Genomic DNA, 14,646 nt, shown 5'->3' with positions numbered 1-14,646 from the left:
TGACAATTTTTTCTCTTGAGGTCTGTGATATGAAAAATAAAAAGATAAGGTGATGGAATCCCTTCAAACAAAGACTACTCGATAAAGATATACCAACCCTTATCAGAAGAGCTCATAGTTTAAGTTATTTCTTTAATAATGAATATGGATTTTTGGCTTATCTAGCTGTATTTTCCATTTAGTATTCTTCATTCTTCCTTGCGTAAACTCTGGGTGACCCTGAATAAGAACTTTAAACAGAATACAGATAACTACTTTAAATGGTTAGCAAATGTGTAATCTAAACATCTTGCAATATGTACTTAGGAATTAAATCAAGTGTACCCTTTTTAAGAAAATGTTCAAGAATATCTTTAGATGTTAACATAATAATAGATATTTTTATTGACGAGAATTGTTGTTCTATTTATTTATGCATTCAATGGTGGATTCTTGTTATGTACCCTGACCAGGTAAGTTATTACAACCTTGGCATATTGGGACGATGTTCTAACCAAATGAGCTATCCAACAAATTTATATTGAAATAAAACTTACTCTCAAAATTATAGTCTTTCTATATCAGGGGTGGGAAACATCCGGCCTGTGGGCGGTATAAGGTCCTCAAAATCATTTGGTCTGGCCCTGACAAGGCCTTAGGGGTGAGTTAATTAAATGTTTGACCAAATATAACGGGCTAATTTTTAAGTTGATAATTCTGTATGGCCCAGGAATGATATTACAAATATCCAATAGCCCTTGGCAGAAAAAAAGGTTCTCCACCCCTATTCTATACAAATTTACTCTCCAGCAACTCTGCTTGTGAAGAGTCTGTTAAGATCAAGTTGGAATCCTAACTCTGCCACTTACCAGCTGCATGACACTGATCAATTTACTGAGATTCTCTGGGCCTGCGTCCTCAGTGTCTTAAATGAGAGTATATGAGATACAGTGGTTAGGTTCTTGAGTCAATAGGTCACAATTACCTTTGAAAATCAGTTGAATTACAAAAAAAGAAAAGAAAAGAAAAACAACTTATTTACTTTAGTGTACACAACACCGTAAGTCAATGGTTCTCAACCTTGGCTGCACATTAGAATCACCTGGGAATCTTTTTAAAAATCCTGATTTCTGGGCCTCATCCTCCAGAAATTCTGTTTCTTTGTTACTAATGTTGTGGCCCCACCCCATAACAAAGAAACAGAATTTCCGGAGGATGAGGCCCAGAAATCAGGATTTTTAAAAAGATTCCCGGGTGATTCTAATGTGCAGCCAAGGTTGAGAACCACTGCCATAAGTGAATCTTCTGGTCACTACATTTTGAGAAATCACTTAGATAAAATGCAAAACAAAGCATGTGTGCATGTGTTTAGGCATTGAAGTCATTCTGGTTTTTAGTTAACGCTAAAATAGCTAACAGTGAGTGGGCTGTGGACGGAGGGCACAATCTCAGAGCTTAATAAATCTGCTTTTCTTTCTTCTGCCCCATAGCCTATCGGAGAGCTCCCAGCGCAGTCGTGTTGGTGTGGTTACGCCTGAGCCGTAGGTAGTGACTGAACCAGCGAGTATTGGAGGGGAAGAACCTTTGTAACTCCTTTGGAGTTCTCACCTGTTGGGCCACTTGCACTCTTAGACGCGTCTCCACTAAATTAACAGACGAATTATTACTTAGCCGAGATTAGAGCTCGGGCCACTGTGGTGTGAGAATAACAGCCTGGAATTTTTAAAAAGTACACTTGTCACACACAGCACTACCTCGGAGCCGCAGCCAGCCCTCCTTCGCTCAGGAAATGCTCGGCCCAGTCCTTCCGGCTCCCGTAGTCGCGCTCAATTCCGCGAGACCGACGCTTAGGCGCCGGCACTCGGGCGGCGACGAAGTACTTCCGGGAGGCAACCCCGAGGGCCTGTGACCCGCGCTTCCGGCGGCTTCCGGGCCGCTGGCTCGGCCTCTGGGACCACGGGGCTCGAGTAGTGGGCGCGGGAGTCGTGGAGCCCTGCATGCTCCAGCCATGGACCGCGACCTTCTGCGGCAGTCGCTCAATTACCACGGGCCGTCCTTGCTGGCCTTGCTCCGTAGCGAACAGCAGGACAACCCGCACTTCCGGAGCCTCCTGGGGTCGACGGCCGAGCCTGCCCGGGGCCCGCCGCCCCAGCCGCCGGGGCCAGGCAGGTAATGAAATCGCGGCGAATCTCCCAGGCGGGGGAGGGGACCCAGCCCGGGGCTCCGCTGCCGCAGCAGCGGGGCCGCCGAGTCCAGAAGGAGCGGAGCCGTGGAGGCTGCGCTGGGTGGCGGAGGGTCCGATGTCGGAGGGCCCGCGCGTCTGGTGTCCTCGAGGGTTCCGCGGAAGGCGGGCTGAACTTGTATTTCCCTGGAAATTGCCCAGCAGAGGCGCGGGTTCTCGGGCTTTCGTATCTGGGGCTGCGGGCATCGCTCTTGACGCTTCCCCGCCCTCCAGCAACCGACTGGCCGGTGAGGGTTCAAACTTCTACTCGGAGGATGTGTGGGCTGGAATTGAGGAAGGACCCGCTTGGGCGATGCAAGCCTGGAGCAGATGCTTGGACGTCCTAAAAGGTTTTGCAGATAAGTTAGTCTCCATAAATTCTGTTGTTGTTTTAAGGAAAGAGAAGAAAGCCGACAACGCTGAAATCCAAAAATTCATTTCCAAAAAGGCGGATCTGCTTTTTGCACTTTCGTGGAAATCAGATGCACCTGCAACTTCTGAAGTTCATGAAGACGGTGAAGGTGAGCCGAGTCTTAAAATATCTTTTGATTGCGGTTATTTTTTTTTTTTAACAGTACTTCATTCAGATAAAACAGAACACAAAAACTAGGGTTAGTGATTTTGTAAATTATTTTTTTCAGATTCTTATGCAGTCATGCCACCTTTAGAGCAGTTCATGGACATACCTAGTATGGATCGGAGAGAGCTGTTTTTCCGAGATATTGAGCGTGGAGATATAGTGATTGGAAGAATTAGTTCCATTCGGGAATTTGGGTTTTTCATGGTGTTGATTTGTTTGGGCAGTGGCATCATGAGAGATATATCTCACTTGGAAATCACAGTAAGTAAATCAGTATTATTTATTAAGTGGTAAGGTATTGAATGGTGTGAAGCACCATAGTGGCATAATTGAGGGACATACTCAGTTCCTTTGTACTACAGGTAATTTTTCAGTCGCTTGATTGCTTCTGTTTTTGAGTCGCTTCAGTGAAAGAATTACTGTTTTGCATATGTGGAATTTTTTTTTTTTTTAATATCATTGATCGGCTGCCTCCTGCACGCCCCCTACAGGGGATCGAGCCCACAACACAGGTATGTGCCCTTGACCGGAATCGACCCAGAACCTTTCAGGCCACAGGCGGATTCTCTATCCACTGAGCCAAACCGGCTAGGGCTGCATATGTGGAATTTAATGGACAAGCTGATCTACCAAACAAAATATAGACAGACTCAGAGTGAGCAAGCCGACAGCTCTGATGGAGGGCCAGAGGACTGGATTGATTGAGGAGGACGAGAGAACGAGCGATCGAACTCAGTGTGGTGATGGGGGGTGGGGGTGGGGGGAAGAGGGCATCGAGGGGATAAATGGTGATGGGAAAAAGAAGAGAAAGAACCTGAAAGCAATAATAAAAAGAATTAGGTCTTTGCATCCAGTTGTGCTTCAGTGTACCCTGCTGACAGTTTTTGAGAATTAAATATCTTAATTGGAGAAAAAGTACCATTTTCTTTTTTAAAAAATTCTTAGCAGTGAAAGAGTTACTCCTCCATTTCTGGTTTTGGGAGTTTTTTGGTCTCCTTGGTTGGCAGGGCTGAGGTCCTTTTTCAAATGTTACAACAGATGTCGATGGGTATGGTGAGATTGATTGGTATTTGGGCTTATTTTTTTCTAGCTGAACATGTTCTTAGTATTTGGCATTATGTACTTGCATATGGATAATTTAGAAAAAAATTCCTGGCCTTTTTATGTCTTTGCAGTAATTGATTGTGATGTATATATTATGCGATACTTTGCCTGAGATAACTAGTCCTGAATTTGAAGTAATGTGTCACTTTAAAAGGTTTTGATATTTGCTGTCTGTCAAGGCAGATGAAAATGAAGAAAAGCAGGAGATATCACAGACTGAATAGCAGACATACACTTTGGAGAATTCACATTTCATTTTCATTGGAATTCTCACACTGGACAAATTTTCGTTTCCTTTTTAACAAGTGAAAAATATCTTTTTGCTTTATCATCCACACTCATATTTGGTTCTTAAAACTAATTGCAAATTTTATGAGATTTTAGATTTTGAACTGACTCAAAAAACTTGTTTAATAGTGTTTGGACACAGAAATGACTTAAAATTTAAATCCTTACTTAAATTTAGACTTTAGGATGTTAGTTGATTTTTTTTAAGGTTATATCAACTATTAGCCATTTATACTGAACAAGTAGGATAAAAGAAGACCTTTTTCACCAATGAATAGGAAGTCTGTTGTTTTAAAATACTTCTCATTGCAGGCTCTTTGTCCATTAAGAGATGTGCCTTCTCACAGTAACCATGGGGATCCTTTATCGTATTACCAAACTGGTGATATCATTCGAGGTGATCAATTTCATCATATTAATAGAAAAGTAACATTTGTCAGATTTTATAAATTAATTTTGAAAATGTAGTTTAATAAGAATCGTGTTTGAAAGGATTTTTGTTTGTTTGCATTTTCTTGCTAATCAGCTTAGTTTTCTTATTTTTTTAAGCTGGAATCAAGGATATTGACAGATATCATGAAAAGCTTGCAGTATCTCTGTATAGCTCATCTCTTCCACCGCACCTATCCGGTATTAAATTAGGTGTAATTAGTTCTGAAGAGCTTCCTTTGTACTACAGGTAATTTTTCTACATTAAAACAGTTTCTTGACTTAAAAAATAGCAAATTTTGTCCAACTTCTAACAACAAAGTAAAATTTCAATTTCTCTTATTTCAAAGTATGCTCATTATATTTTTATACCCTTAAATTTCTTCAAACTTGATAAAAGGAACCCAGTCATGATATTGCCACACTTTCATGTACAAATTATATATAGTATGAGTATTTAAACCCCATGCGATAATTTTATCTCTTTAACAGAAGTGGACATGCTAATTATTTTTTGTTTTCATTTTTTGTTTTTGTTTTTCTTAAGGAGGAGTGTTGAATTAAATAGCAATTCTTTGGAATCCTATGACAATATTATGCAAAGTTCCTTGGGATTTGCTAACCCAGGAGTAGTTGAATTCCTCCTAGGAAAATTAGGAATAGATGAATCTAATCCACCATCTTTAATGAGAGGCCTACAAAGGTATAGTAAATCAGTATTATTTATTAAGTTGTAAGGTATTGAATGGTGTGAAGCTCCAAAGTGACATAATTGAGGGACATATTCAACTATACTAAGCCTAGTGACAGCAGTATGACAAAGGTTGAATGAACTAGGTGATCCTGCCTCCTTCTGGAACTAAGTGTCTTATCAGTAATTAGAATTGTACCAGATGGCCAAATAGAGAAAGATTTAGAACATTTATAAGAATTTTATGTATACCCTAAAGAAAAATAATGTCTAAGAATAATGGTCATTCCTGGGAGTTCAGGAAATTTATTTTGTAAATGGAATACAGGTTTCTCGCTTGGGATTCACTTTTTCAGTGTTGAGTTTTTGTTATCTGTCAGGCAGTGAACTATACAAAAAAGTATTTATACGGTTTGAATTTTTTTTCTTAATAGCAAAAATTTCTCTGAAGACGATTTTGCTTCTGCATTAAGAAAGAAACAGTCTGCATCTTGGGCTTTAAAATGGTATGAAGATTTTGTCTTTCAACAATTGAATTACCTGGCATAAAAGGTTAGGGTAAAGCAAAGAGTTCTTAAGTCATCATTAAGACCAAGTTTGTTTGTAAATGAATTAAAGTGAGTTTTTGACATTAGTTTTCTTATAGGTGTAAATGGTATTATGTTGTAAACTTAACAGACTTAAGTTTTAGCCAACATCATTTTTTTTTTTTTCAAAAGGAATTGGTATATTGATATCTAGATTTCCTAAAATTTGTTACAAAACTATCCAATGGCAGAATGCTTTTAGGTATTTGGAGAGGATGGAAGGCTAAATATTAGCCAAATTTGATTTGCTTTAAAATTTTACCCGTGCTAACATTTTGTTTTGATATTCTGTGAAATGCTTGTGATACTTTATAACTATCTTTTTAGTGTGAAGATTGGAGTTGATTATTTTAAAGTTGGGCGCCACGTGGATGCTATGAATGAATACAATAAGGCTCTGGAAATAGACAAACAAAATGTGGAAGCTTTGGTAGCTCGTGGAGCATTGTAAGTGAATTGTGGGTTTTAAGGAATATTTACAAGGTGAATGTGCACAAGATTTATACATAGCCCACAAGATAAATTTCTTACTTTGTTTCATATCTCCAGATATGCAACAAAAGGAAGTCTGAACAAAGCAATTGAAGATTTTGAACTTGCATTGGAAAACTGTCCAACTCACAGGAATGCAAGAAAATACCTGTGCCAGACACTTGTAGAAAGAGGAGGGCAGTAAGTGTCAGACTTCGTTCTGTAGTATAGGTCCACTATTCAACCAACTACTATAAGATCTTGAACTTAATATAAGGAAATAGCATCTTTAACTCAATTCAGACCATTCTTAGTTTCGATTTTGGTTGACAATGTTTCGTAAGTATAGTCCTCTAAATTTTCTAGTCATTTTTTTCTTATTATTGGGGTTCTAATTGGATATATTTTAGTGATTTGAGTTTCTTTTCCTAAATGCCTATTCTCATTACATGTAAATGTAAAGGTACAAGAAATTAGGTAAATATTCTTTTCCTGGATATACACTAAAAATTTTAATAGAATTTAATTTCTAATTCATTTCATCATTTTAGTAGAAAAATACCAGAAATATGAATTGAGAGCTCCTGTTGTTAATTATGAATAAGGTTTCACTGTTATATTCAGGTTTTTGCTCTACTCTGTCCAATAAAATCCACAAACTCCAGATTAAATGGAAGAACAAATTATTAAGAAAAAACCCTATATCTTATGTTACTCTTCTGAATTGCATTGTAAATATTTAATGATTAATAGACTGGCCTAATTTATAAAATATTTTGAAGGAATATATTTTAAGTGTAAGTAATTTGCTAACAACTTTAGTAATTTTAAAAGTTTATAATAGCATTTTTTGCTATTTTTAAAATAGAATTATCTGTTTTCTCTTTCATGAATTTGCCTGATCATTCCAGTTTGTATGATCATACCAGAATTCCAAATTGAGATTTTTGCAGTATTTGTTAACTCATGTGAACTTCTGCTTGGATCCATGTGATTGGAGCAGCTTTTTACTTTATGACTAGGTAGATAGCCAGTACCTACTTAGGTGTGGTTATCTTATTACCCATATGTTGGTGTCTTTTTACTAAGTGAATGGCAACACCACCTATCCAGTTACCATAAGCCATAATGCTGATTGTCTTTCACTGGTGCCTTCCCACATTGCATCTGTCACAAAAGTTATCCCATTGAAGCCATAATGATTTTCTTAATTTGTTTCACAGAAATTACTTTTTCCTACTTTGAAAACTGAAAATATTTTGCAAAGTCCTTTCACTGCTTTATAACCAAATTTTCTAATTCTGATTTTTCATAGCATAGACTTTTGAGCATCATCTGATAATGATCCTATCTACAGGCTAGTTGTGATATACATGTATGTGTTGGTATTTCCAACTTAACAGTATATATTCTGGGAAAATATTTCTGTGGAAAGAAAAATTCTTCATAAACTGCTAGCAAAAGCCAATGTAATTCTGTGGTAAAGGTCAAGATCCCACTATATTTACAGAGGGCATCAGTTGATCATGCATTATACTAAAAGGCCATTGCTGGGCCCGCAGCATGGATTTAGTTACCAGTAATGGATTCCTATTTGTTTGTTTGTTTTACTTAGGGGTTTATTTTGTTTTTCAAACTGAAATATAACTCATTTAATATGTTAGGTGTACAAAGAAATGCTTTAAAATATAGGGCGGGGCAAAGGTAGGTTTGCAGTTGTGAGTACGCAAAAGTTATTTGTGCATTATTATTTGTTAATTATTTTTTTTTAAAATATATTTTATTGATTTTTACAGAGAGGAAGGGAGAGGGATAGAGAGTTAGAAACATCGATGAGAGAGAAACATCGATCAGCTGTCTCCTGCACACCCCACACTGGGGATGTGCCCGCAACCAAAGTATATGCCCTTGGCTGGAATCGAACCTGGGACCTTTCAGTCCACAGGCCGACGCTCTATCCACTGAGCCAAACCAGTCAGGGCTGTTAATTATTTTTATATGAATGACTGTAAACCTACTTTTGCCCCGCCTTGTATGTATATATTGCAAAGTAATTACCACAATATTTCTGGTTAACATCCATCACCACACATAATTACAAATATTTTGTTTAATTGTGGTGAGAACTATTAAGATTTATCTTAACAGTTTTTAAATGTACAATACAGTTTTATAAACTATAATCACCATGTTGTACATTTTCAAGACTTAATCTCATAACCGAAAATTTATACCTTTTGACCACTTTCACCCATTTCACTCACCCCCCAACCCCACCCCTAGCAACCATCAATCTGGTCCCTATATCTGTGAGTTTGGTTTCGTTTTGTTCTGTTCTATATGGTTTTACATGGTCTCTTTACCAAAAAAATAGTAAAAAACTATGGTTTAGGTATTATTCAATTTGGAAAGTAAGTTGCTAAACACATTTTTTTCCTAATAAGTTCTCTCTTATAAGCCCTAGACCTGTATGCATACTTGAGGACTTTTTATTTTTACAAAAAAGCTAAATCTTCTTCTCAAATTTAGGTTAGAAGAAGAAGAAAAATTTTTAAATGCTGAAAGTTACTATAAGAAAGCTTTGGATTTGGATGAGACTTTTAAAGATGCAGAGGATGCTTTGCAGAAACTTCATAAATATATGCAGGTGATTCTTTATTTCCTCTTAGAAATTTAGTGATATTTGAAACTAATGCCAAAACTTAGCTTTCTTCTGTGGAAAATTATTCTAGATTACTTACGGCATTATGAAAAGTCTCTTTCTAAATACAGCTTTTCCTAATTGGATTTGACATTGCTTCATAATGCCTCTTCTTTTTTTATTTGTTAGTACTCAAAAGTAAAAATAGCCCTATAAGAAAATTCTAATTGCCTAAATTTAGTGTGTGGTTTTGAGTACACTGTCTTTGTAGTGAGCTTTCCTGGTGGTTACAAAATTCAGTGATGTTACGGTAATTGAGCTAATTCTAAAAATCTTTTTGAGAGATATTTTAAACTGTCTTTTCCTGTAATACTGATGATGATGTTTTCTCATGCATTTTTTTCTGAATTGGACCGTTGCTGCTGTGTCTGTGACATCTGGTGCTGCTCATCCCCATCCTCAAACTGGAAAATGATTTCTTATGTAATCATGCGTCCAACTGGGCTGTGCTATTTTTTAAATGGTTTGTATTTGAACATGGTGATTCCTCCCTCAATTCACCTAAACGGAATGTATTTGAATTTTATTTCTACAATCTGTGTCCTGTTTAAATTTTGAAATAACTTTTATTTATTTTTTCCCTGTCTTGCACTCTGGGTTAATGGTACCAATGCAATGGCTTCCCCTTTTTTCATGGAATACCAACTGCAATATGGTCCTCAATACTGTTCTGGCTATTCCAATGATTGATGCCAAACACCTGTATGATTAATTTTTGTGTGTAAAAAAAACTTGTTTACTGCTGGATTTGTGGTGATTTGGGTATACCACATTTGATTTCTGGTGGCGGGGGGGGTGGTTTTTTGAAAACTGGGTTTTAAACATTCTTCTATTTTTAACGTGTGGTTTTTTCCGATATCTGGGTTCTAAAAGAAATCTTTGGAATTAAGAGAAAAACAAGCTGAAAAGGAAGAAAAGCAGAAAACAAAGAAAATAGAAACAAGTGCAGAAAAGTTGCGTAAGCTCTTAAAAGAGGAGAAAAGGTAAACTGTAACATTCAGTATTTTTTTACTTAAAGCAACTACTGAGTTGAACCACAGTGCCATGTAGAGGTAAAGTAAGTAAAAATATAAAAGTATTTCAAATCATAATCCGTTATTCTTAGCAATTAAGAGTACCAGAAATTTTTCTGAGAGATTACAGAAAGTGGAATTGTAAGGCTAGAAATCTGAGGGTAAAAAATAATTACTCTAACCTTAAATTTAAAATACATAATATTATTTTAATTATCTGTATTTTAGGGAGAAATGTTTAGAAATAGAGCAGTGGTCTCTACTGGGGGCAGTTTTGTCCAAGGGACATTTCTGGTTGTCATACTGGTGGAGTGCTATTGGCATCTAGTGGGCAGAGGTCATGGGTGCTGCTAGACACCCTATAGTGGTGTTGTAGGACCCCTCCACCCCCGCACTGCCAGCCTACACTTCCAACAAAATGTCAGTATTGTTGAGGTAGAGAGATTATCTATGCTCTAGAGGTAGTCAGAAATAAAATTTTAATTCCTTTATGTGTTCAGCAGGTCTTGTTTTTAAGGTAATGTTGGAAATGTCACTGTGTGTAACAGAAATGGATTTGCTTAAAGTGACAACTGTCTACACAAGTATTTTTTTTTTTCCAAAGTACCGCTTGCTGGTACAAGTGGATCTGACAGTCACTAAGATTACTATAATTGCTTATCTAAGCCACAGCTTTTATGACATCTTTAAGGGGAACAAAATAGAACTAAAAGCTTTATGGATAATTAAGAAACATTTTTGTACTTAACATCTGATGAATTAACTACTTTTTTAGGCTAAAGAAAAAAAGAAGAAAGTCAACTTCTTCCTCTTCAAGTGTTTCTTCTGGTGATGAATCAGTTTCTTCTTCTTCATCCTCCTCCTCTTCTGGTCACAAAAAGCATAAGAAACATAGGAGGAATCGTTCAGAGTCTTCTCGAAATTCCAAAAGGCATTCAGCTAAGGCATCCTCAAATCAGATAGATCAGAATAGGAAAGATGAGTACTTCCCAGTTCCAGCCAATACTTCAGCATCTTTTCTTAACCAAAGACAAGAAGTGGAAAAACTACTGGAAAAGCAAGATAGGGTACCATATCAGAAGAAGCAGGTAAAAGAGAAAGATAGATGCCCTCTCTCTTCATCTTCAGTTGAAATTCCGGATGATTTTGGAGGTAGGTCTGAAGATTCAAGAGACTTTTACAATAGCTATAAAACTCAGGCAGGTAGTAGCAAAACAGAAAAGTCATATAAACATGAAAGACATTTTTCCAATAGAAGGGATTCCTCAGATTCCTTCTCTAGGAATCCAGAAGACAAGTTAAAAAATTATGGTTATAGAAAATTTGAAAAAGACTCAGATGGAAGAAAAGAGCACTATAGAAAGTGGGAGCCAGGTTCCGTGAGGTATTCCACTTCCCCAGCAAGCTCTGACTACTCTTCTAAGTCAGTTGAAAAATATAAAAAATGTAATTATTCTGGATCACGTGATTTCAACAGACATGAGCAAAGATATCAATTAAGTAAAAGTCATAGAGAATATGAAAGAGAGGATAATTATGAGGAGAGTATTAAACCAGAGGCTCCAGAAGAAGAGCTAAGTAGCAAGGAGCATTCAGAAAGTGGAGCTAAAAAAAATTTACCGCAAAATTTACTCAATATATTTAATCAGATAGCTGCATTTGAGAAAGAAAAAGGAAATAAGCAGAAAAAATAATATGCCAAGGGAATCAGCAGTTTTTCACTAAAGGCTGTTAATAAAAGTTTTAGGTCTTAATCGTAACAGTCCAGTGCAGAAATCTCTACTCCTAAAATTATTTTATTTGTAGAGATTGCAAAAATCAAATGCTTTTTTTTAAGAGCTTTACATTCATTATCCCATTTAATCTTCATAACGATTTTTTTTTTTCAGCAAATGCTTTCAACCTATTCTTCAACTATATCTTTTAGTTGTAGGTCCCCTTTCACAGCTTGATTTGTAGACTTCATATATATGTTTATGTGCAGTATTCCTTACTCTGTTTGAAAATTCAGTTAAAGATAATTCTCAAAGTATTGTTTCTTCATTGTATTATGGGGTATGAGAATTCCTTGGGTCTCCCTTATCCTGCTGTTTGAGAGAAAATTAAATTTGTGCACAGAACACCTGGGTTTTTTCATCAAACATTATTTCTTTCTCTTTTCTGTTAAATTTAAAGCCCTCAACTTTTGAAAGAGATACGTTCTTTAAGTACTATTTTATATTTATCATTTGTTTAAATATTAAATTTTTACATAACTGTTGTTTTAAAATGATAGGCAGATCATCTGTCTTGTCTAATTGGCCTCCTAAGCCTGATTCAAGTAAAAGAGACTTATTTACCAACTTAACAAGTACCTTAGGAATAAAGCCATGAACATTAAATAGGGACCCATTTTACTTATTAATTTTTATCTGTCTGTCTACCTACCTACCTTATTGCTTAGGAGTATAGCCCTAAGAAATTTTTTAACTTCAAGTATTGTCAAGACTTTAGAGGCTATGTTCCAGGCAAGAATAGATCAGTGACTAGAGAAATATAGTATAAATCTGGTTTTCTCTAGAAAGAAATTAGGAAACTCCTAGTATTGCAGATGTTTTGGAACATGGCAAATTTTTAAATAGTCTAGAGCTGGCCTGTGATTCTGCTTTTCTTCCTTGATACCTCTCCCCTGATGCTTTCCTAGATGGCCTCTTTTCTCAGGATCTGAATAAAACTAGGCCAACAGAGCCTGGTTTTACTCAGAATAAATCCCAGGAACTAGAGCTGAAGAAGGGACTTGTATTGTAAGGATCCTCCCCAAATTATTAGAAAAAGTACAGTTTATTATTAGGGAGATAGAGATAGGACTCATAGTGTTGCGCTTATGATGGCCTTTAGAGTCTTTCCAATTTAAGATTCTAGAGACTAAATGGTAATGGACTTTTAAACTATCACTCATGATGACACTGGATGGGTGGGTTGGGAAATAGGTGAGAATAATTGAGGAGGGAGACACTTTGATTCCTTGTTCTGTCTCACCAACAGTAAAATACCAAAACTTTAAGTATAACTAACTGTGTGTGTGCTATTTGTGACACTCAGATTTTAGTGATGGGAATTTTACATACACCATCCTATCTAATAAAAGAGAAACATGGTAATTGGCGTACAACCGCTACCCTTCCTATTGGTTAATCAGGGTGATATGCAAATTAACTGCCAGCCAAGATGGCGGCCGGCAGCCAGGCAGCTTAAAGCGAACATGAGGCTTGCTTGCTTCAGTGACGGAGGACTGCAACGTTCCCCACCTGCCGCTGTCAGTCTCTGAGCTACAACTGTAAGCAACTATGTTACAAATATAAAAGCTAAACAAAACCCCAGAAACCTGCTTTAGTCCGCCGGGCTTCAGCCAGCAGGATCGCAACATTGTTTCAAATACAGAAGGTAAACAAAGGCCAGAAACATGCTTTCAGCAACGGAGGCCTAAGAGCTGGAGCCAAGCCTCAAAGCTAAAGCTGGCCCAGAATAAGAAAACAAGGAGCGGTTGGGAGCTTCAGTCACCTGCCAGCCTGAAAACACCCCTCAGCCCCTCACCCAGACGCCAGGCACCCTAGTGGGGACCCCCACCCTGATCCAGGACACCCTTCAGGGAAAACCAGCCGGCCCCACCCGTGTACCAGGCCTCTATCCTATATAGTAAAAGGGTAATATGCCTCCCAGCACCGGGATCAGCGGAGCCATAAGGCCTTGTGGCACCAGAATTAGTGTGACGGGGCAGCGCCCAAACCCCCTGATCGCCCTGCAGCTCTGTGTGTGATAGAGGGCGGGGCCACAACCTCCCTATCCACCCTGTTCTGTGTGTGACGGGGCAGTGTCACAACTCTCCTACCGGCCCTACTCCATGAGTGACGGGGGGAGCTCCTCAAACCCCTGATGGGCCCCGCTCTGTGCGTGAAAGGGTACAGAGCCCCAACCCCCCTGATGGGCCCTGCTCTGTGCGTGACAAGGTACAGAGCCCCAACCCCCCTGATGGGCCCTGCTCTGTGCATGACAGGGCAGCGCCCCAACCCCCTGATGAGCCCTGCTCTGTGCATGACAGGTGGCGTCACAACCTCTCCATTGACCCTGCCTTGAGTGTGACGGGCCGGTGCCCCAACCCCCCAATCGGCCCTATCCTGAGCGTGACTGAGGGTGGCATCGCAACCTCCCAATCCGCCCTGCTCTGTGCCTGACAGGGAGCGGCGACCCAACTCCCCAATCGGCCCTGCTCTGAGCCCGACCAGAGGCTGCACCTAGGGATTGGGCCTGCCCTCTGCCACCCAGGAGCAGGCCTAAGCCAGCAGGGAGTTATCTCCCAAGGGGTCCCAGACTGCGAGAGGGCACAAGCCAGGCTGAGGGACCCCCACTCCCCCCCAAGTGCACAAATTTTTGTGCACCAGGCCTCTAGTCCTATCTAATAAAAGAGAAACATGGTAATTAGCTGTACCTCCGATACCCTTCCCATTGGCTAATCAGGGCGATATGCAAATTAACTGCCAACCAAGATGGCGGCCAGCAGCCAGGCAGCTTGAAGCAAACAGGAGGCTTGCTTGCTTCAGTGACA

The 14,646-nt window shown here is 38.7% G+C and overlaps 1 protein-coding gene and 1 long non-coding RNA gene across 5 annotated transcripts in view; one reads left to right on the top strand and one right to left on the bottom strand.

The window, feature by feature from the left end:
* The window catches only part of LOC118676252, a 99,268-nt gene extending 97,477 nt beyond the window's left edge, over positions 1-1,791 (bottom strand). The window contains exon 1 of the long non-coding RNA XR_004974067.1: positions 1,734-1,791. This is a non-coding gene — a long non-coding RNA (uncharacterized LOC118676252). The remainder of the gene's footprint in view (positions 1-1,733) is intronic.
* A 63-nt stretch (positions 1,792-1,854) lies between these two features.
* TTC14 (tetratricopeptide repeat domain 14) lies at positions 1,855-13,113 on the top strand. Of its 4 annotated transcripts, XM_036349846.1 has the most exons (12): positions 1,857-2,148; positions 2,597-2,721; positions 2,842-3,041; positions 4,485-4,569; positions 4,722-4,851; positions 5,149-5,304; positions 5,727-5,798; positions 6,207-6,326; positions 6,429-6,551; positions 8,880-8,997; positions 9,925-10,034; positions 10,840-13,113. In XM_036349846.1, the coding sequence occupies exons 1-12, from the start codon at positions 1,988-1,990 to the stop codon at positions 11,756-11,758; spliced, it is 2,319 nt and encodes a 772-aa protein (XP_036205739.1). In that variant the 5' UTR covers positions 1,857-1,987; the 3' UTR covers positions 11,759-13,113. The 4 variants fall into 4 exon arrangements, 3 of the variants coding, with proteins under 3 accessions (XP_036205741.1, XP_036205740.1, XP_036205739.1); XM_036349848.1 differs by lacking the exon at positions 6,429-6,551 and having other exon boundaries at positions 1,855-2,148; XR_004974066.1 differs by lacking the exon at positions 10,840-13,113 and having other exon boundaries at positions 1,856-2,148; positions 8,880-9,514; positions 9,925-9,966.
* The last annotated feature ends 1,533 nt before the right edge of the window (positions 13,114-14,646 follow it).

This window comes from Myotis myotis, unplaced genomic scaffold (genome assembly GCF_014108235.1).
Source record: "Myotis myotis isolate mMyoMyo1 unplaced genomic scaffold, mMyoMyo1.p scaffold_m19_p_2, whole genome shotgun sequence".
Lineage (NCBI taxonomy): Eukaryota > Metazoa > Chordata > Mammalia > Chiroptera > Vespertilionidae > Myotis > Myotis myotis.
This window is presented reverse-complemented; position numbering and strand designations above follow the sequence as displayed.

Bases quoted from the DNA above. Each gene is read 5' to 3' on its own strand.
- TTC14 (XM_036349846.1), top strand. From the start codon at position 1,988: ATGGACCGCGACCTTCTGCGGCAGTCGCTCAATTACCACGGGCCGTCC. The intron at 4,852-5,148 runs GTAATTTTTCTA...GTTTTTCTTAAG, and splicing joins GAGCTTCCTTTGTACTACAG to GAGGAGTGTTGAATTAAATA. The intron at 6,327-6,428 runs GTAAGTGAATTG...TCATATCTCCAG, and splicing joins TTGGTAGCTCGTGGAGCATT to ATATGCAACAAAAGGAAGTC.